Source organism: Ischnura elegans, chromosome 3 (genome assembly GCF_921293095.1).
Source record: "Ischnura elegans chromosome 3, ioIscEleg1.1, whole genome shotgun sequence".
NCBI lineage: Eukaryota > Metazoa > Arthropoda > Insecta > Odonata > Coenagrionidae > Ischnura > Ischnura elegans.
The window spans coordinates 129,336,754-129,360,535 of NC_060248.1; the positions used below are offsets into that span (position 1 = coordinate 129,336,754).

At 39.1% G+C, this 23,782-nt stretch overlaps 1 protein-coding gene across 1 annotated transcript; it reads right to left on the reverse strand.

The window, feature by feature from the left end:
* Positions 1-12,840: 12,840 nt before the first annotated feature.
* Positions 12,841-16,179, reverse strand: LOC124156560 (death-associated protein 1). The gene is made up of 3 exons (XM_046531179.1): positions 15,983-16,179; positions 15,734-15,851; positions 12,841-13,772 (listed from the first exon to the last, which is right to left on the reverse strand). The coding sequence occupies exons 1-3, from the start codon at positions 16,029-16,031 to the stop codon at positions 13,616-13,618; spliced, it is 324 nt and encodes a 107-aa protein (XP_046387135.1). The 5' UTR covers positions 16,032-16,179; the 3' UTR covers positions 12,841-13,615.
* Between the last annotated feature and the right edge of the window lie 7,603 nt (positions 16,180-23,782).

Below are 23,782 nucleotides of genomic sequence, written 5' to 3' on the forward strand. Positions count from 1 at the left end.
CCCCTGTAGGTCTCTCATTTTTATACACATCTATATAATCCATGGAAATAATTTTAACTGTACGCAAACAGAACTTAAACTTTTATTTCGCTATGTAACTATAATGTATTGAAAGTTATGTATCCACTTCCATTCGCCGACAAATTATGGGTCAGTAAAGAGTGAATGGTTGAGATGGAAGAATACCACACCCGTATCAGGGAGCATGTAATTTTGTTCCTTTTGTCGGTGTTAACTTTTACGTATTCATTAGTCACTTTAGACGCCTGACCATTTGGCTTGAAACATTTGCATAGAATAAAGTTACAAAATGAATAATAATAGGCATTATCATAAGGTGTGATGAGAATGAACTTATTACCCACTGATCATTGATGATTATCTTGCCAAACTAGTTTCAATTCTTATCTCGTCCAAAGTTTCCTTTACTATGCTCCTAGTTTTAATCGTTTCATTAGCTGATAAGAGCGGAGTGTCAACTACAAGACACTATAATTTCCTCAAGTTTTTTTACTAGTATTAAATGGTAAAATCTCGGTCTATTACCTAATCATCTGCTTAATCGATCTTAAATGACATATACCTGAGCAATATTGGAGTGGTGAATATTTTGGTCCTTTTGTTGAGCAAATATTCTTCATTTATCAGTAGTTTTTTATTTATGTGATGGCTATTTGTATCAGTACAGGTTGCCCATCTCCTATATAACAATGATGGCACATTCCTCACAAAAATCACAAATTCCTGCCAGCATGAATTTACCTAATTTTATGACTCACTGAAGACCTAATTTACTGTAATAAATTTAACTTGAACTCGCATCTATCACTATTCTTCCACAATATATGTGATCATTACAGTAAATGGGTAACAATGTACAGGTTTAGAGCAAATTTCATCATCAGGTATTTTTAAGCCCTAAAAATTAGTGATTCCCCTTTCCCTCTAATTATTGCCTGAATATTATTCTTGTTTTGTGATATTAATAGGTGTTAATTCATAACCCTCATTTTCACTGTTAAATCGCTTTCTTGAGTAAAATTAAGAAGCATTGCCCTCATAATTGTATGCAAAATTCTGAAAGTGTATATTGTTATGTCTTTCGTTGTATTTGGAGTGGAGAGGTACTGAAATTATATATCATCTCAAAGTGGGGGATGAGGGTTAAAAATTGGTATCTTTTATCTTAATACTTGAATGGCACCTAAGGGCAATGCATGGTGATAAGAATTATGTAGCATGTGAATAAAACATTGCATGAGCACACATTCCATTGGGTGGTGGTTTAACTTGGGTCATTGTTCAGCTACTGGCATTCTAAAGTGCTAAAAATATATGCCCTTAAGTTGGGGTTACTTATGCTTTGATGAGAAATAAATTTATAAACAATCAGTAGGTCATAGAAGTATAAAAAGGAGGCCCCAAGGGTAGAAGATTTTACTGATTGGTAGCAATGTGAATATAAAAATTGGGATGCAGGTTTTCAGTGAAGATACTTGGGAATAACTAATTTCACCCAATAATTATCTTCCTGAACGTTGACAATAGGGTGATAAGTGAAGTAAAAAGAAGCAAGCACTAGAGGGAAATGTAGTACTGCAGGAAGATTTTGAGGACCAAGTGGATCCATGGTAAAACTTGGACCTTTATGTGTACATTGAGGAGAATGAACAATCCCAGTGTCAAGGATAGGCAATGGGTGTTGAGACATGGATGCAATGCCAAAAGGTAGCTGTTTTCAAATGGATATTGCATGGAGTGTGGCACAGATGAGAATTTGGATGAGGGTCATGCAGGGGCAGATTGCCCAAAACAGGCCTGTTGGGAATCCCTATACTGGGAACAGGCTGTACCTATATAATGATTTATGGAGACCGTCCTGTACACCTGAGTATCTTGCAATTGAGTGCTCTTCAAGTTCAAGTTAGCTCCCCTTGAGCACATCATCTCCCGGGTCCTTCTCTAGCCACCTCAATAGATGTGTGGCATTGAACCATCAGCCATCACAAAAAAACCACCCAGCATGTAATGAGGACCTGTTATTGCTTGGAGAAAGAAAATTCCTACACCAATCCACTCAGGAAAATATCTCTCATGATCTATTGTTTCTGTTGGACCTGAAAATCTCTTGAGGTTCAAAGATAATGTTCTGTGTCTAGCTCTGAAATCTATTCTTAATCACTCAAGCAATCTAAGCCTCGCATGTAAGTACTCTTTATTGGCTCCCAGCCTAATTCAAGAAAAAGCTGTGCTTTGCTTTCTATTCACTCATGGCAGTTTTCAATGAATCACGCTGCTCTCCTTTTTGTTGCATTAAGTTTCTTGAGTGCCAACGTTTCAGCTCTCTATGCAATCTTCAGGTGTTATCATGGAGTTCAGTCCAATGTATGGCCCAGGGTAGTGAATGTTAAAATGGGTATAAATGAATTCAAAGGGAGGGTTTACTTTGGCTGTAAATTAGAAGACGGTAGAAAAGGGGGAAAAGATCGTTAACTTGCCCGGGAAATCTGCTTCAGGTTGGATTCATCTGCTAATGTTTGTTGGCTGGCTGGTGTCGCTGCTTGTTTTTCATAGGGTCTGGCAAGACAGTTGCGTCACCCAGTCTTAACCCCTAATAAGACTTCTCCACAGGAGAGTTTACTTCGACGACCAAGGCTTATCTTCCATACATATCCGCCATATCAGGGAAGATCTCTAGAATCCTGAAGAGGTTTGACATCCACTTGCCTCCACCAAAATTACAAGATCAACTAGTGAAGGCAAAGGACCCAACCGGGTTAAAAACTGCTGGAGTGTACGCATTACCATGTGAATGCAGAAAAAACCTCCATTGCGGAGACCAGAGTAAAAGAACACCGCAGACACCTACGATAAGGAAAGCCAGAAAAATTGGCAGTGGCTGAGCACAGAATCCTTGAAAATCATGTGATTCACTGAGAAGAAGCAAAGCCCATGTGTCAATCCCATGGATACTGGGACCACTTAGTGAAGGAATCCATTCATATTCGAAAAAACATCAACACAATAAACAGAGACTGTGACTACAGCTTAAGCCATATATGGGACCACCTCTTGAAAATCCTAAGGGACTGGCAGCCAATCAGGTGACGCTGAAACCGCTCTAAGCCACGGATGTCTGTATATATACCCCGAGGCTTGGAGGAAATGACATTGGATTCCTGAATGCCTGATGGCAATGGGCGAGTTGTTCATCGAAACGTTGGAAGGAGACATGGAGGATCTGACACTGTGCAAAACCCGAGAGAACTTCACTGCTGCTATGCAGAATGGTGGGTAAAACTATAGTAGAAGGTATAAAAAAATATAATTTTTATAGAGAAAGGGCAGGCAAATTGAGAGAATGCGAATATTCGTTTTTGAAATTTGGTGAAATTGTAAGTATGAAGTTACATATTATGTTTCTAGAAATCACAGATTAAAATTCATGTGTAATACAGTGGCGGATACACATGGGGGCTGCCCGCATTTCTGAACCACAATTCTAACTTTTTTATATCATTAGATAGCATTGTGTTTAGTGTTTATATAATTGATGATATGATTATAAGATAGCAGTGTCTGTATATGCATATTACTAGTTTAAATAAAACTCTCATAACTTTCGATGTAACTTGATTATTTTTCGTTATGATAAAGGCATAGGAAGCTCAAAACACCTTTTACGCCCTCCCCCCCCCCCCCCCCCTTGAGTGTTTTCTATATCTGTTACTCGTGTACTATCAGTAAAACTATACACCGAGCTGAATCGGAACTGGTACTTTGATGTGTCTCAGGATGTTGGTGAGGAAAATATTGCCGGTTTAGTAATAGAAATATTATTTTTCATATTTTTAAGGAAACCTTTCACTTCAACCCCTAAAGAAAGTGAGGAAAGTATTTTACACCATCTGTAAGAAAGCTTGAGACATAACTGTTTTCAAGTCATTCCTTTACCTTCTATATAACACAATATTAATGTCATGATCATTCATCCAGTTGTTCAGTGATAAATGAACTTCAAGGCATTTATCATTGTCCAAGATGTGCGTAAGCTGAGTTCAAATTTATATCAGAAATATATGTGAATAAAAAGTTGCATCAATTTAGATAAGGGGACCACTACAAACATTTGAGAAGTCATGATTAATCTAACAAATGATCCACTTGTGAACACTAATTAAGAAAAGTGAGCACTAATAGGCATTCAAGCTTTAGCAGCCTTAGAGGTGCTTCCGTTGTTCTGCAGCTCCATCTCCTCTCCTCCACGGGACTGGTGACTTGAGGTGTGTATTACTCCCCGATCATGTATTCCAGCATTGACTTGGCTGAAAATAGCACATGTATGATCTTCAATTATTTTGTACTTCTTAGAGGTTAGCTGCGAGATAAGCGAGTTCTCTCATCGAATTAGCAGTCGTGGACAAAAAGCGGTGGTGTTCTGACGTGGTATTGGGCTTCCCTTGGGTAAGGTAGACCATTTAAATGATACCGAAACCTGTGAAGATACCGCGACTTGGCGACTGAGGGCTGCCAATAATTATGCCTCTCATCACCTGGGGGAGAGGGCAGCAGCTCTTCTTCACATGTGCGAAGGTGGAGACCATACTGGTCGGTGCAGCGACACACATTTCACTACGGGCGTGGTAACATTTACTTTAACGGCTGTAGTACTGCGATGTGGAAGGCAAGGGGAAACCACCACATTATCATCCCGAGGAGTCACAGCTACTCCACTCAATTTACATAATGACATGATGGATTGTCTGATGGAATGAATTCTCTCAGGTAAAATATTCCGGAGGTAAACTAGTCCCCCATTCGCATCTCCCGGCGGGGACTACTCGAGAGGGTACGTCGGTCAAAGGTGATAGAATGTTAAGGATAGGAACATGGAACGTTAGATCACTTCGTACCTGCAGTAAGCTAGAGAACTTGAAGGTGGAGATGCGAAGAATGAACCTCAACGTATTAGGCATCAGCGAAATGAAGTGGCCCCAGGAAGGAGACTTTTGGAGTGGAAGCTACAGAATGATACACACAGGATCGCTAAATGGTAATGCTGGAGTAGGCATAATGCTTAGAAAGAGCACCGGGATGAGTGTCAAAAGCTGCAGTTTAATGAAAGGATAGTAATGGTGAAGATAGATACTAAACCTGTAGCTACTGTAGTGGTACAGGTTTACATGCCTACGTCAGATTATGAAGATGAAGAAGTAGAAGATGTCTACCAAGATATAGCGGAAGTTATCAAGCAGGTAAGAGGAGAAGAAAATGTTATTATTTTAGGTGACTGGAACGCCGTCGTCAGCGAAGGTCAAGACGGAATAATAACTGGGAAAAATGGGTTAGGTAACCGAAATGAAAGAGGAGAAAGGCTACTTGAATTCTGCACTGAGCACAGGCTAGTGGTTGCCAACACTTTATTCAAAAATCCCCTGCGAAGAAGATACACGTGGAAGATGACAGGAGACCTTAGAAGATTCCAAATGGACTACATTCTAGTGAAACAAAGATTCAGGAACCAGGCGAAGGACTGCAAAAGTTATCCAGGAGAGGATATCGATAGTGACCATAACTTAGTTATGATGAAATGCCACCTAAAATTTAAAAAATTGAAGAAAGCCGTGAAAAACATTTGGCAGGTTGAAAAATTGAAGGAGGTTCAGCATCAACTGGCCTTAAAAAGAGGCTGTAGAAAAGAAAATAGGGGAGGATACGGCCAATAAACCAATGGAAGAGAGTTCGAAAACTATAAGAAGTGGTCTGCAGGCAGCAGCTGAGGAAGTTCTTGGTAAAAGAGGAGTCGTTATGAAAAAACCATGGATCACGCAGGAAGTATTAGATCTCATCGAAGAAAGAAGAAAATACAAGGCTGCGAAAACAGAGGAAGGACAGAATTGTTACAAGAGGATAAGGAACGAAATATGTCGTTAAGCGCGGAAGGCTAGAGAAACGTGGATGAAAAGTATTTGTGAAGGCGTACAAAACAATCTTAAACATGGAAAAGTAGAGGCCGCCAATAGGATAGTGAGGAACCACTTTAAGGAAAGATGTAATACCCTTAGGGACAAAAACGGAGAACTATTGATTGAAAACGAAGAAAAAGTGAAGAGATGGAAGGAATATCTGGAAGATCTGTACAAAGGAAGCAGCCTCAGAACGAATGCTATCGAAAACGAGAGGGAAGTGGATGCCGATGACATGGGAGCCCCAATTTTAAGATCAGAATTTGATGCGGCTGTAAGAGACCTCAGGATAAATAAAGCGTCTGGAATTGATGACATTCCTGCAGAACTAATTAAAAATTCAGGAGAGAAGACGTTGAACCAGCTATACAAAATCATTAGTGAAATGTATTCCACAAGTGAGATACCACAGGACTTCGAGAGGAACATCATAATCCCTATTCCTAAGAAGAAAAGAGCGGAGAACAGCTAAGACTTTAGGACCATAAGCCTTACTACTCATGCGTCGAAGATACTGACAAGGATCATCTATAGAAGAATAGAACGAAAAGCAGAAGAGTACTTGGATGAGGACCAATTTGGATTCAGAAAAAACAAAGGCACAAGGGAAGCAATATTGCCCTTAGACTGCTCATAGAGAAGAGCATGGAAAAGAACAAGCCAACGTTCGTTGCGTTTGTGGTCTTAGAGAAAGCATTTGACAACGTGGATTGGAGCACAATGCTTGGCATTCTAAAGGAAATTGGGGTTCTTTATAATGACAGAAGAATCATACACAGTTCATACAAAAACCAAGTAGCGGTGATAAAATCAGGGCCCAGCTGTGAAGAAGCAAGAATTAGGAAAGGAGTGCGACAAGGCTGTCCATTGGCACCCGTAATTTTCAACGTTTACATTGAGAAAGATATTAATGAAATCAAAGAAAAGGCATTAGCAGTGAATATCCATGGAGAAAAAATTAGCATGCTAAGATTTGCCGATGACATAGCCATTATAGCAGAAACAGAGAGGGATTTGAAAAATATTCTGATTAATATGGGTAGATATCAACTGAAAATAAGCACGAAGAAAACCAAGATCTTAGTATGCAGCAGAAGAGAAGAAGTCAAGACTAACATTAAAATAGGGAAGCAAAAACTGATAGAGGTGGATGGATTCGGTTATTTGGGAACCAAGATAACTAGTGACGGGAGAAGTAAGAAAGAAATTATCAGCAGAATAGCCCAGGCGAAGAGAGCATTCCACCAAAAGAGAGACCTGCTTACAGTGGGAAACTTAAATATGGAAGTAAAGAAACAATTTATAAGAACCTACATTTGGAGTATGCTCCTATACGGAAGTGAGGCATGGAAAATGACCGCAGCGGAGAAAGCAAGGATAGAGGCCTTCGAAATGTGGTGTTACAGAAGAATGATGAAAATCAAATGGATCGACCGAGTTAGTAACGAGGAAGTCCTAAGAAGAGTGGGAGAGAAGAGAAGCCTCATGAAAACCTTAACAAGAAGACGGAACAACCTTATAGGCCACATCTTGAAACATGTTGGCCTGATGAAGACAATCGTCGAAGGCAAGAACGGAAAAGGAAGACCTCAAACAAAATATATGGAACAAGTGAAGAAGGATGTGAAAGAGAAGAAATGCGTAGGTGTGAAAAGATTAGCTGATAGGAGAACTGAGTGGAGAGCTGCGTCAAACCAATCCTAGGATTGTTGACCAGTGATGATGATGTTAAAACATTTTTCATAAACAAATGAGTGGAATTACATTACTGATGACATACTGAGTGAATTGAAGCAAAATTGAAATAAAAAGCATGTGAGCAATCACCTTGCATGCCAAATCCATCTGTTGAGCTGCCGAGCAGGGGTCTACAGCACACACAAAATTATTGTCATAGAGGCAGCTAAGGCAATTTCCGATTGGTCATTCTCATACTACCAGGCTATAAAGGGTGGGCTTACATGGATAAATGGCTGAATCATTCTCGTCCCAGAAAATGGCAGCAAGTAATATTGTAGAATTATATAGTGTCACCATCCTAAGAAACAGTGATGCAGTTTTGTTCCAATGCTTGGCTTGTTTATGCATGTGGCATACAATCATTATACTTGCCACTTTTGGATGATACCGCAAATGATGTAATGAATATAAAACAGCGATATAGTCACTTTAAAGGATTGAGGAATTGGGAAGATGGCAGCAAGGATGGAACCATAAGCAGCATTTGCGAGTCTTCCTTACATTACTTGACCAGCAAAGAAAGCAGCCAGGATCTGCCAGCATCCTTTCTTCAAAGCAAAATAGTATTCAACTATGTACTTGGCATTCTCTGCCACCCTTACCAATAATTTTTAAAGTCTGAGTAAACTTAAACGAAGACCGAACCATGTAAATATTGCTAAAGATATGAAATTTTCTCAATATTTATGCACATGGAAATACAGACAGTTTCTAAGTAATGTGCTAAGGCTAACTGGCTACTCTAGTTACTAAAGTTATGGCTGCCACTGCAATGTGCGTTCCGCATCATACACATCAAAGCCATTTTGAATTGAACTTTGAATCAACCCAAGAGAGAACATTACTGGCTAACAATGTCACACAAATGAGGATCATGGAAGCTAGTAGGTAGAGCAATTGGTTGCCGACCAAAGGTTCCCGGGTTCAAATCTAGGGTGAAGCTTTCAAACAGCCAAATTAAAATCCTTGAAGTGAGAGATCTCCCAGTGAAAGGAACTAGCCCCTACACCCTGATTAAGTGAAATTAACATGCCTGTGGCATAGTCTGGAGCGAGCTCTACCCTCACCAATACAAATCATGTATTCCCCTGCATTTCATCATCATCATTAGGGCATTTTAAGCTTATATTGCTCAATTCAATCCTTCAGACCTGGAAGGGAAGTTAGTAAAAGTCAACAAAAAGATCATGGCCAAATTTTCAATTTGGTGAATGGAATACTGCTCCGATAATCTCTTTACATATGAATGAAATTGTACTCTGATATCACTGTCTCTATTCTTTCTTTTTTGGTATAATAATTTATTTTTCTATCTTTCCTTGGGATAACATTTCGAAATCTCATTAGGAACCCAATCTCTCATTTTCCATTCTCTGTATGATGAAGTCCTTTCATTTTTAATAGTGATGCCTTTCCCAACAGTCAAAGTACGTTGTGATTGATTTCTGTAATTGTAAATAATGCAGGCTGTGCTAAGAAGCAGCAACCAGATCAACAAAAATTTGAGCAACCAGATAATTAGAAGTCACTACTGTACAGAATTTACTTCAATATGATCAAGCATCTATCACTAGAAAGAAGAGAATCTTCTCATCTCCCAAGCCATCCATCCAGTGTCTACCATACTACTACAGTTCCCCATGCCAACAGCTGTAGGGTTGAAAGGGAACATTTGCAGGACCAATTTGGATTGCAGTTAATGCTTTGAGTCCAAAAGGTGGATAAATGGACAAGGTCAGGGCCAGGATTTCTTTCTGGGAGGGATTGAAGGGGGCTGGGGGCACAAGGGTCTGACAGGCAAACGTTCTCCTCATATTTGTGATTAAAAACAACATGCAACAATTACTGCATGAAATATTCTCTTTATGTGAACATGAAAGTCATGAATATGATACTTAATGATTAGGGTTCTGTAATACACAACAAAAACGAACATAATGTTAACCATATTAAAAATTTTGTCTATTTTTTAAGCATCTTGAGGAGGGGGGGATGAGCTCCCCCTCTAAATCCGCCTATTTAAATGGACATAAATGACTCAAAATAAAAATTCGTGAATTAGGACATACACTTCAGTGAAAAATACATTTTAAGTGCTTATATTTTCTGAATTTAAGAGGGATATCGAGTCACTCTTTTAAGGGCATCCTGTTCTGCAAGACAGCATCGTAATTTTTTGTACTGTATTTATGATCATATCCTATTATGGGAGTAAGTCACAGCCAAGTAGGTAAAGCAGTTGGCTGCTGATCAAAGAGCCTCAAGTTCAAATCCCAGATCCTCCATTCTCACCTCATAGGGAAAGGAACTAGCCTCATTACCCTGAATAATTGAAATTTACATGACTGTGGCTAAGTCCTCAGCCTATCCGAACCAACCTTCATATTGAATCACTGAGTGTGTTAAGAGTAACAACTGGCGTTTATCTGATACCGAGTACCACATTGGAAAAGAGGAGAATTACTAATAAAATTGCTTCTTACGTCTTACCTCAAATTCACATTTTAATTGCGCTACAATTAATATAATATTCATAGTCATATAGATTCAATATGAAGATGCCGGCCTCGGTGGCGGCGGGGTAAAGTCCTCGCCTGCCAAACCGTAGGTCGCGGGTTCGAATCCCGCCTGGGTAGGTGATCCCTCTCCAGGGCATGGATGTTTGTGTTGTACTCTGTTAATATTGAAATCCCTCGTTGTAAAAGGCCGTTATGTGCTGTTTACGGGGGTTGTGATAAATAAATAAATAAAATAGTTGTGAAAGGGTATCTCTCTATTTGAGCAGATTTAATGGGTGCCTATAGCAATGAGATAAAAAAGTCATAATATTGAGACATTCCAATTAGCATCAAGGTTTCAAGTGCCCCAAAGTGCAACAGCATTTTTAGAGCAACTGCATCACAGGATGCAAGATTTAAAGCCCAAACCCATAATTTGTAGGAGTGCTTTATCTGTAAGTCAGTCTGTTTTTTTTTAGAATCATACGATGATAATTGGCCATTGGCTCTCATATTTCGTTTAATTACTTCAATTATAATAGGACTAGAAGATGTTTAATGCATTAGAAATGGGGAAAAAAGAGAAATATTAACTAGCATTTGTATTAAGGCTGACAGGTACATACATATTCAGCTAGGAATGTTTATCTTTCTTTATTAACTGGCTCCTTCCAAGTTCCACTTAGAATGCCTTTCATCATCACTTTCACTGCTGACTGGAAACATCCATAATGCATACCCGGCAAATTTCATTCAAGAGTGGCAGAAAGGTAGAGGCATTACACACCAAAAGCATTTCAGCCAAATGTTGTACGGCTCGACACACCACGAGATCAGATGCTTAGGGAAAAGATACAATACCTTGACCAAGGCCTGAGGTAAATGGCCGTTTGAACATAGCAACAGGTGGAAAAAACTCAAAACTCACTAACTGGATAAGAGTGATCGGAACAAAATTTTTGTTTCTGTTGTCCCCAACTCCAATACTGCTTCCAGAAATAATTCATTTTTATGGCACTTTGTGGTCTGCCTCCAACTTCACTTTGACCCAACTGATTTTTGAGAGGCAGTGATAAATAGTGAGTGGCAAGAACCTGTAGTGGTCATAGTTGTGTTAGCATGTTAGGTTGCGAGTTCTATGCAGTGTGTGCATTTTCACCATGGGAACTATGATTTGCTGACCTAAGGAATGGGAACTGCAGGAAGAAGTGTAGACGATGGTAAGTGGACACGAATTCAGTGGTTCCACTGTTTCCATGAAGACGGAATTGTGGAAAATATAAATGACACTAAATCACCAATATATAATTGTGATTACAGTAGACTCTCATTAATATGAAGTCCACGGGACTAAAAAACTGGAATTAAGTAATAACGAAGTTCGTATGAACATTTCTTTAAGGAATTGTTTGGAAAAAAAATAGTACACTGAGTCCTCGTTCTACGTCACCCCGTTTGACGTCATTTCGCGATAACGTCACGAAAATTTTGAGATCGTCATTCGTTTATCACACCTTCGCTTTGAGATAATGTCAAGTCTTTTAAATTTCGCGCCAGAAAAAAGGCGAAGCAGCAGGCGTTGCAGGTTGTTCGTTTTGTGGGCCGTACTACAGTCAGTCTATACGAAGTGTAAAACAGTGTGTTTATTGTTAATTGCGATTACAGTTTTAGCAAATTTTCTGCAAAATGTATTCTTAGATAGGTGCGCAAGGTTTTAAATGACATAATGGTTTTCAGGAACCTAAAAAGTGATTTCAAGGCATTTTTCCGTGTAGAACTCGGGAGTTTTTGTCGTAACTTTTTTCACAGTGTTCACAATAATTTTGGTTCCTGTAACTACAACGATGATGATGCCCAGGCGACGCTCGCCCAGGCGACCACCATAACGGAGCCAAAAATTCACACCGGATTCAATGATACTTTGTTCAGATTGTGCCCACAGTGAGAGTTCCTCTACACCACACCGCGTAGCATCGGCCAAATCGAAAGGCACCAAATTCGAAAATTACTACCTCCAATTTACGAGCAGTAATGAGTGTATTACCATGACTCCACAGGAGTGAAGCTTATTATATGACGTTGTGTGTGCACTGAATAAAGATAATTGACGCTCTTGGGCACAGCACACGTGAAGAACTTAACATAGTGCGATTATTAAAACTTAGCATACTGAATATCCACCTAAATATCATTGCTTGAGCGTGGAACTTTGTAATAAAGTTCATTTTGTAACTGCCAGGACCGGGACTGAGGTTCGTAATTTCGTAAAAATGAAAATTTCGTAATAACTTTTCTTTTACTATAGCTTGGATAGGCCTTTTTGTCGGGACCAATGATTTGCTTTGTAATAACGAAAACTTCATAATAACAGTGTTCGTATTAACGAGAGTCTACTGTACTTGTAAGAAATGTGCCTCCTGGTGAAAATGGTTGGAGATGTTGGAAATTTGAATAAAAATGTATTGGCTCTCAATATTTCATGATGATTTTATGTCGATTTGGTGTTCCACATTGCCCTTCGGCTCCTTTGAACAAAATCTAGGAAGCACACTTCTTCACTCTCAACAGGCAGAGGATAAATATGGGGTGAGCCACAGTAAATAACTACATATTTGCATAAGATAAAGGCGACCATAGAAAAGATTTACATCATTTTTTTATTTCACTAAAGAAATATTTTTAAAATAAACAATCTTATTCAAGCAGTTTTCCATTAAGTCTCTCAGACTAGCAACTCTTTCAAGATATCATGAGATTTGTTCCCAAAGAAATTATCACTGTAAAGAATAATAGCAGAAAATGAAGAAAATAGTTAAAACTTAACTGAATCAGACTTTACCATAAAAATCAACCTTACACCCAAATCAAAATATAAAAATAAAGAGAAAATGCAAAAGAAAAAGAAGGTAAAAAAGATAAAGTTCCTCTTTCCTAGCCATTGTGAGAACAGCTGAATCCTGAAAAATAAAACTTACTACCCATATAGAAGTATATTAAAGAAATATTTGCATCAGGATTGAAGGTAGAGCGACAACAATAAACATCAACATAGAGTATGCACACGAAACATAACAAAATTAGATTCAAAATTATTGACTACTCCCAACTGTCAACCCAAATAAATGCAGCTCCAAATAAAAAGAAAAATAAATCTGCAAGGAGTTTTATCCCTATCCCAACCTCCCTTACCTCTAGTCCACCATAAAATGGTTATTATAATAAGTCAAAATGAATTCTCGGAAATATGGACATTTGACTCCATAAAATACAATTCAATGCACACAGTCTCTTAATTCCAACGTCAATGGTAGAATAAGAGTAGAAATTCAACTCTGTCCTTCAAACCCCCTACAAATAACCCTGATTAGCACTTGTCATCTCCTATAATATCCTTGACTTTAACAAGCAATTTCACTTCCTTGGCTGGTGGATGTTTCCAGGCTTGGTGTGGTGAATGTGAGGGTCATGTGTCGGGCGTGGCTTCTCGTGGAATGCTTGGACTGCTTCCACAGGAAAATCTGCATTGCCACGCACTGGAGCTCCTGATACAGTTGTCGTCTTGGGTGGGCTGCAAATCAAACAGAGAATGAATTTCTGAAAACTTTAACAGCAAAAAAATAATTATAACCACTTAATTGTCCATCCTCAAATGATAAAATGCAATCAGAGAACTTTCATCAATCAGGTTTTCACTGACCTCCAAGAAAATACGTACATATTACACTTTGATAGCCTAAACCTGACATTCAAAAGCATCCTCCACTAATAAATAACAATATATCCATTTTTTTAGCACAGCAAAATCCTTTGCATCAACAAGCGAAGCAGCCACAGTTTTTATTCTCTATAGTACCAAGAAATGTTTCACATGTTGGGAATACATGTTTCACAAACGTTAAATGCTAATTTTTGGAAATAATGTCCGTGGCAGTACATTGTAATTAACAGTGAGATCATTCCAGGATTTCCACCTGGCATGAAAAATTTTGGCTGACATTTTAACATAGCTTCTCCTCCATTATCCTTAGCATAGTTCCATTGAAATACTGGTCAACAACCCAAGTAGGAGAAAGACCTTGAAGACCTTGGTAAGCGAGATTAATTGAACTCTCAGTTTTTTATCAGATGGCCACCAAATTTATGATTCATTACTTATTTCCTATACTACACATTTGCTAGATATGGACAAAGGCGTGCATTGAAAATTTATGGTAAATACAGCATTCATTCTGATTAGGGATCTCTGATTGCTTTCGTAGCCAAAACAAACGAAAATAGATGATTGAAGTAACAAGCTGTTAGGTGACATCGAGGACATATCAATCCTCTTTGGTGACATGTCAGAAAATAGAAGTCATGATTGTGTACTTTTCAGAATTGTAAGGTATCAATGAAATTACTGGATTTAAACATTGTAGTTTTTCGAGCAAAGACTTTGCGAAGATGAGGAAATAAAGTACTTCAGATAAATACCATACCCCAACCAATTAAAAAGCCAAAACCAACCAACCATTATCCACGACTCTACTTGTGATGAGCACATTTAAATTTTGGTTCCCCAATCACTTTCAGCTCGCATAAATTCTGAAGAAAACAGATTGGCATTCAAATGTCAGAATACAAGCCTAAAATATCCCATTGTTCCCGATGTTTTCACCTGTTTGTCTTTGATAAAGATACAGTCCAAAGAGTTTCATGAACAGACATCCAATAAAACATTGGTTAAATATTCAGCATTCCAAAAGGAATCCAGAGATATTTCTTACTATGTAATAGGTAGGATTAATCAGAACTTATTAAATAGGGGGCAATGGATACATAACAGAGGCTTGCATGATAAGCAGCAAGCCAATTAATAGCCTTCTCTCCAAAACGCAGCATATGAAATAGCTTCCACACAGCGGGATATTGATAAAGTACGATCGCATCACTGTAAATTTAGAGACAAAATAATTATAGATCATAGAGTAAGGTATTACTTAGTAATTATAATCCATTCTACGAACTATACGTTGAGTACGTCCCAACCAAATCTTATGAGAAATCATTATTTTCCAGACATGCAACTATTCCTTCCAAAGAATGCGACACGAAAAATCTGATCTCCGATTCGGTTTAGCAAAAAAAATAATATGGGCTATCCCAATATAAACGCGTCTCCCATTAACGTGGATTCAGCCACTCGTATACATTTTTCAAGGTCTACAACCCACCCGGCTGACACACATAAAATGACACGAAGTCACGATTTGCGAAATTAATTGTGACGGCAACAATCAAGACATATTGGAAATTTGAACCCTAGATTGAGCAACTTTGACGATCTCACGATTTAGTATAAATTTCTCACTGCCCAAGACATTCTATCACTCTGGAAAAGATCCATTCAAGTTTTGGGAAACGGAAGTTAATTTGGTAAGTTACATTACAAAGCAACTTGATATTTATTTCGTACACCATCGACCCGTGATAAACGCACAAGATAAAAATATTTCGAATGATAAATTAGAATTATACTCTTATGAATACCTTGATGAGACTTTCAAATTCGTCGACGGCTCCATCTCCTCCTCTTTGCTGACTTTAACTTCTTTGTTGTCATCTTTAGGAGATTTGTGCTGTGTTATTCTCATTCCTCCTGCCTTCACTGTAATTATAACCAGAATAGAACATGAGAATAAGAAAATCCTGTCACGTGAATTACACGACGGCGTGCTTCAACCATCCTAAAATGACGCATTCCTTACATGACAATATTCATGTATAAGACATGTTTACCTGCAGGGGGGTGGCCACCTTTCAGTTGAGACTCTTCAGGAGACGACATGGCTAATAGTTAAATATTCCACAAAGAGCAACTCTAGTACACAAGACCACTGAGTAATTCCTATTTACCACGTATACCACTTGTACGTTTGCTTATCAACGTAATCCTATCCAACGAGATCCCATCTGTTGGCTGCGGTTGACACTTCAACATAACGAAAGCAGTTTCCACGGCTTCTTTTGCGTGTTCCCCTTATCCTCTTAGTAGGCATATATCAAGGAAGATGGCAGCACCAAAAAACGGCAGAGGTTTTTAGAACCGGGACATTCAAATCTTCTTTACCTATTGGAACGTTTCAAGAGTTGTAGTTGAAGTCTCATATATAAAATTTTTCATCAATGAAATAAGATAAATCAGGCCTGACGCGTCGATGAAGGCTTCCAACTCGGTGGGCTCGGGTTCAAATCCCGGCAGTGGCAGAGAATTTTTAGTGACTGCCCGAATGCTGTGGATGGCATTTCAAGTGCAACACTCCGTCCGTTGGATGGGACGTTAAGCCGTGGTCCCCTTGGCGCCTTTCGTTAAGAGCAGGCTAGTGCCGACGCCGGGTTTCTCTCCACCCTTCCTTCCATTCCCTTTTGACTTACTTAATTTCATTCATGATTGCGGCCGTCTCATCCCAGTGAGAAATGGGTGGTGGAATCCACGTTGAGTGGTGGATATTGAGCGGTTGGACCCACGTGGAATCCACGTTGATTTCAAGTGGATTTGTGGTGATTATCATAAAATGTTAAACAGAATTTCTAATTTGTGGAACTTAACTCTCTGGTGACATTGCGTCATTTATCATCCTGAAACCACGCTAGTTATGTGAAAATGTATCGCACATTCTATTTTTATATAATTCGTGGAAAGGCAGCCATGAGAGCACATGAAAAATCGTAGACACATATATAGAAGGTTTAGATATAGAGTGGTTGAGGTTTTAATGGTTTTAGGACAGCACCAACTGCTGTTTTAATTTTTCCACCAAATTTCCACGTGGGTTCCACGTTGATTCCACGACCAAAAACACGTGGTATCCACGTTAATTCTCCACGTGGGTTCCACCACCCATTTCTCACTGGGATAGATACCGTCCCACAACCCAATTATGGTTCTAAGCTCTGAATATATCTTTAGCATTGGGTAAAAATATAGATGCATTTAGTAAAATTAGGTGCTTATTTTAATTTAAAATCTGAAATTTCTAGAAAATACCCTTACCATTTTTTGCACAGCCCACCTGAAATGGGCTGGCATAAGGTTTCATTATACCCCAACAGCTTTGGATCTGTTCCAGGTTTCCCACCCCAATCCAAGGTAATTCTAACAAAAAATATTGCAGAAAGGATGTTAACCAATATCAATGGATGCTTAGTCATATAAACTCTCTCATCAGAACTGTACAGAGTTTCAATTCAGCAGGCTCATGTTAGAAACCATAGTTTCTCAAGCTCAGTTGATATTTCTGCTCCATTAAAACTGTTAAATCAGCAAAATTAAACTACATATTTGTTTTGTTGTGGAACACAGCAGTCATCACTGTGTGGGAAAAAATGAGAGATGTGGAGGGAGGAGGAGGAGGTAGGTACTGATGGTAGATCATCCATTGGTCGGGTTACTGAATGTCTAAGGGTCACGACTGTGCTACACATGTTTCAATTAGCATCATGGCCACCATTTAGGCCAATAAAGATCACTGTGACATGTGTAGATACTCATTTTGGACAGCAAGGGCCCCCTTGTCCCCTCTCACTCATGATTCATTAAACTAATTCAGTTTATGGTATTTAATTTTTTCTTTATTTTCCACACGTCAGGGAGAAATGAGGGACAGGCCCCTTTTTACCCACTTAAAAACACCTGAAACAGCAAAATGGATCAAAATTCAGACTCTCAATAAGTATCTAACTTTCGATACGTAAACATCAAGTTAGCATTTGTATAATGCATAGTTAATGCAGTAATTCAAATGTCTACCCTATTTTCAAATGAAATTCTGGATGGAAAGTAAAATAACATAAAAAAACAAATGGTGGGGATACATATTTGAAATCATAACTTATATTATACGTACAAGATCTTTGGGCAAATATAATATTATTATTATGTCAGCTGCATCAGTAATGCCTGCAACCCACAGCAAATACCTTCCATCTAGAAACATATTGTCTTAAAAATTTGAGAGTAACTGATCCCTTCAACTTCATAAATTATAGACACTTCACTGATACTATGGCCAACGACAAACTTCAAAATCGATACATCCCCTACCGGAACAAATAATTTCTGAACATGAAAGTATTCTAAGATTCGGGTCTTAAAGGCTTTGAGCCATGCCTCTTGTGATGTTTAAAATAATCACCCTTTGATAGATCTCTATTTGTAAGATTTAAATAATGAATTTTCCATTCCGCACCCTGACCAGGGGGATTCAGCTTAACTCATTCACCCAGGATCCTTAGCAGCAGGCACATACATATACAATAAACAGAAAATTTCAGGGAGTTCTCGTGAGGTATGAGAGTGCCTATACTGATAATTTGTTGCCCCTATGAATGAATTGCAAAATCATACATTTCATAAAGTCAGCTACATATTTTGTTAGCATCATGCTAAAAGTTTCATCCATAATTTGCTTTTAGCAGATATTATAAAATGCAACTTCATATCTCAAAATAATGCAGTGCTAGAGAACAGATGTACTCTAGCACTAATTGATCACACCGTGACAAGCACCCTGGAGGCGGCTCACAGGGTATCAGTGGTGCAGCGAGGGGGGGGGGGTTTTGGGGGATAAACCCCCCCCCCCCCCAGAGCTCAGAGAAATTTTTAAGTTTAAACCGTTTTACTTAATTGGATTGATATAACTAATAGAATATCGTGAGGATTAATAAAATATCCCTCAGAAAGCCGTAAAACTCACCATTTTGAACCATTTATCCTCAAATTCCGCAATTTATTAATCTCTGACCTACCACTTATCCTGGTGGGTATTCCATACCCCCACACACCCCGGTATTAGTTGCCCCAAAACCCCCCCAGCCTTGACCCTCTCCCTATTGAAGTTAAAAATGCCTCATTCTCCGCTCCATCCTAACCCGGCCGCCGCCATTTAAGTCGCTCCTTCATAAACCGGCCGAATCCGCCCGGCCTGGCCTGCTATACTTTGGGCAGCCTTTTGAGCTTCATAGGCATCTGTTTTATCTTGAGAGTGTTTATCTTTACTAGCACAAGCATCCTTCTTATCTCTCGTTTCATTAAGAAGAAGCAGAACGTCGTCACCATAAGCTAAAATCCCGAGACAATAAGGTGCTTTGTTCCAGCGTGGTATATTAACTGGGAAGTAAGGAGAAAAGATTCTTAAGCCGTTACGAAGGGATTTTTATGAGGGCCAGTTTTGAAATGATGTGATACGAAAACCTTAGGCCTGCCCTGTGTTATTTGGAGTAACTGTCACATCTAATGGCGATATTTCTTTCTGTGTGGTCACTCACAAGCTCACGCTTTTCCTATCTCACATGGCAAGGAGGCGAAGCTCAGCTCAAATGAAAAGAAAATTAATCCCCCTCAGTTCTGTTTGTGGGTGGTCACACGCACTCTCACACTTTTCCTATCTCATATGGCGAGGAGGCGAAGCTCAGCTCAAATGAAAAGAAACCTAATGCCCCTCAGTTCTGACCATGGCTTCTTTAAGTGAGGATGCTATCACAGAAGAAGTGAACAGAAGTGAATTTTCGAGTGATTCAGATAGTTCTAGTTGTTTGAATGGAGAAGAAAGATACAGTGATAGTGACAGATCAAGTGAAGTAGGACTGGAGGATGACGTTACCCCAAGTACGAGTGATTTAAAAGGTGATGATCAGGCACATGACTCTTGGAGGGACACCCTGATTTTTGAAGAACCGTCGGAGTTCTAAGAAGAGAGAGGGCCTATTCATAATTTGGCGATAGGTGACAATGAATTTTCCTTCCTAAAATATATGCTAGGGGGCGAAGATTTTTTTTACAACATTGTCAAGAACACAAACAAATATGCAGAACATCTTCAACATTCCTCAGGAAAGGTTGACAAAGACTGGCTAGATGTTACGTGCGATGAAATAGTGGCATACATTGGAGTGCTTGTATACATGGGAATATTCGATTTGCCTGAAAGCAGGGATTACTGGCATAGCCAAGATATTGACTGCTCAATTGTTTGTGACTGTATGACCTTTGGAAGATACACAAAAATTTCAAAATATTTCCATATTAGTGATATATATAACTCCAGAAAAAAAACAGGGTGAGGAGGGTTTTGATGTATTGCATAAAATTAGGCCGGTTCTTGATGTAATGGAAACTTTCCAGCAAAAGTATAAACCAGGTAGGGAATTAAGTGTTGACGAGGCGATGGTTGCTTTTAAAGGACGTCATTACATTAAACAATACATTCAAGGAAAGCCAACGAAGTGGGGATTTAAAGTTTGGGTTTTAGCAAGCTCCCATGGCTAAGTTCTGCAGGGAAATATGTACTTAAGGAAAAAAGATAAAAGAAATCGTGAAATGTTTCTTGGGATGCAAGTTGTAATGAATTTAATGAAAAACTATTCAGGGAAAAATCATCATGTGTACTTTGATAGCTTATTTTCGAGTGTGTCGCTCATGAAATTACTACTTATGAATAACACATACGCATGCGCTACTACAAGATCATCTCGTAAAGAATGGCCTGCGGAATTCAAATACCCAAAAAAACTTAGACTCCAAAGACGAGAGAGTAGAAATTTACAGAGCGGAAAAGTTACTGCAACGGTTTGGCATGTTAATCGGGATATTTGTATCCTTCAAACCAATTGCGATCCCAATAACAAAGTCTATGTACAAAGAAAAACAGGAAAAGGGAACAAACAAACTATGGTATCCTGTCCAAATTCAGTTGCATTGTACACCAAATACATGGGTGGTGTTGACAGAGCTGATCAAAGAAGGTGCTACTATGGCTTAAGTAGGAAAACAAAAAAAGTGGTGGAAATATTTATTTGCCTTCGTCGTAAACACGGCTTTAGTGAACAATTTTATTTTGTACAAAGAAACCAATTCACCCTCAAATACTAGGCATGGAGTAACACAGAAGAATTTTCGTTTAGCACTTTACAGGCAGATGATAGGGAAATTCTCCTCGCGTAAAGTAGTGGGACGTAAAAGAACCCTTCCGATGGACACATTTTCACAGAGACAGCAACACTCTCTCGTAAAGATCGTGGGGAGAAAAAAGTGTGTGACGAAGAAAAGAAAAACTCCTGCTGGTCGAAGCATAGAAACGTCATGGAAATGCATCGGATGCGATTTACCTCTTTGCAAACTAGGATGTTATCATCAATATCACCAAGAAAATGGAGTTGAAGGAGGGAATTAAATTCAATATAAGGTAAGGCCAACTTCTTTCAATAAATTAATATATTCTTAAAACGTATACAAATTTTAAAATAAAACACTTAAATATATTTCAAGTTATTGTAAGTTAATTGAAGTAACCTGCGTCAGTTCCTCATCGCGGAGAAAAATAGGTCTACCAATGGGGCAAATGGGTATTTAAACTTCGTGCATGATGAGGAAATGTTTACGGCTGGTTTCGGGCGGTTTAGGAAGGAGAGGGTTAATTCCTAGCTGCGCCCCTGCAGGGTATTATGCACTACATAGATATAATAGCATGCTTTTAATATTTATCCATTGCTCCATTGGGGTGTTCGCTAGCAGGGATTATTTTACATGCTGGTGATTTGCCACCCCTTGCCAAACACCCAAGAGGCTGCTCGTTATGCAGAAGTAGAAGAATAAATGAAGTAATGTTGGTGAAAACTCACACCCTGCCAAACACCTTTGAGAAACCTCGTCACAAGAATTCCTGAATCACGTGGACAAGCTAAAAAGCGGATTGGGGGGAGAAAAAGGAGTTTTTCACGTTCCCCCTCCCCTCACAAAATTTTGGCGTTGCCAATTCAGTGGAGGCAATTGGTGCAAATTTGATTACTTTTAGTAAAATCCTAACTTCTCATCGTAGAACCTCAATCAAAAGACACATTTAATCGCTCAACAGCAATGAGTATGATAGGCAGGGGCGGATCCAGGATTTCTTTTCGGGGGGGGGGGGGGGCACAAGGATACCTCGTAATAGAAAACGAATGCAATGGTAACTGGACCGTATTAAAAATGTTACATATTTTTTAAGGGTCTGGGGGGGACACGCGCCCCTGTGCCCCCCCCCCCCCCTAGATCTGCCTATGATGATAGGTCTATTTCTTTACCTCTAAGTATTGGAATAAGTAAAGTAAAAGAGTACTATGACAGGTCATATCGGCAAGGGTAACCTCATGCTGTGACGACCGTCTCCCGAAGACCCGGCTTATCTCTGCGAGAAAAGGTTCAGAAAAGGGTCGCCCTTGAGCGTTGCTTCGGTCCAGTATACCTGACTATTTCTTGATCCCACGAAACTACCACTAACCCGAAGCTAAAAAACATGAAAGTAGCCATGTCCTATGTTGGTGTCATTAGAATTGCAGTTTATTCCCTTGTTCAGGCAAAACATTTCATTGATTGAAGGAATCACTCAAAAGAGTGTAAAAATAAAAAACCTATGAAGTATGACTTTACACTTTTCCGGGGAACAGAATGAATAAATGTTTCTCGGGTTTCCAAGCGGGTTAGAAATTCTAAGAGTGCCTCAGGTGTGACAAGTTTATTCAAACAATAAGAGGCCCATGCAAAAGACCAAGGAAAAGCAGACACATACTTGACATGAGTTCATGATATTTTCACCATGTCTGCAAAAGGGCTGAGGCCATTAATTTTTCTTGCCAATAGTTCAAGAAGTCGGCAATGGATTGAAAACCAAAGAAATACAGGTCTCTTTATTTTTCAAACTCTATAGTAAACAAATGTAAAAAATTGAAGGAAGAGACAACCAAAATGAAGGGTGTAGTCCAGTATAAGCTCCCTGTGCTCCAGGGCATTTGGAGCGAGTTCTTGCGTGGTCTAGTAGAAGCTACATGAGCTTTCATGCATGACGTGATAATATTTGCCTCTCTTTCACTACAAACGCTCTTGCAAAAAAATCTGAGCTGTGGAGAAATCCACGATTCAGCGTGAATTAGAACGGGAAGGAAGGCAGAAGAAAATGGTGTTCATAACACTGGTAGACCAGGCCAGCAATAATATGGCCATTTGGAGTTGACGGAAGAAGTGGCTAATGGAGCCAGGATACCAAGTGCTAAAATATTGCTCATTCATTGGTTTATAGAATTATTCGGGGGAAATAATGGTGACGCAAAGAGCTGTAACTCAATGATTTTACATTTCAGATTCGATGTTCGCCACAGGCCTTTTTAGTCTAGGGCTGCATTTGAACCGTTTCATACAAATTTATGAGTGCAATTGAAGAATCATAGCGAAGACACTTCACTTAAGGCCTGTTTACATGGTACATTAACCTGTATGTGTTAACGTGTAAATGTATGAAAGCGAGAATGAGCACGAAAATGTACAGTGTAACCACTCAACTTGTGCGAATGCATGCACGGAAAATAAAAACTGTTCTATTTTGGTTCATGCATTCAATCATGTTTGGTTCAAAAATCATTTCCGCAAACAGGCCTTTAGAGTAGTTCAGTGTTGCAGGTTATGCTTATTTTTAGTTTCATTGAAATTTCTCAACCAACTATGTACTTACAAAATGCTACAGTCACTCCATCAGTGATTCAGTATGTAGAGCACCGGAAGCGTATGGA

What these genes read in the sequence shown, in the direction of transcription:
- LOC124156560 (XM_046531179.1), bottom strand. Translation starts at nt 16,031, where the DNA reads ATGTCGTCTCCTGAAGAGTCTCAACTGAAAGGTGGCCACCCCCCTGCA. An exon ending in AGGTGGCCACCCCCCTGCAG is followed by an intron (nt 15,852 to 15,982) that starts GTAAACATGTCT and finishes TTATAATTACAG; the next exon opens with TGAAGGCAGGAGGAATGAGA. An exon ending in AATTTGAAAGTCTCATCAAG is followed by an intron (nt 13,773 to 15,733) that starts GTATTCATAAGA and finishes TTTGATTTGCAG; the next exon opens with CCCACCCAAGACGACAACTG.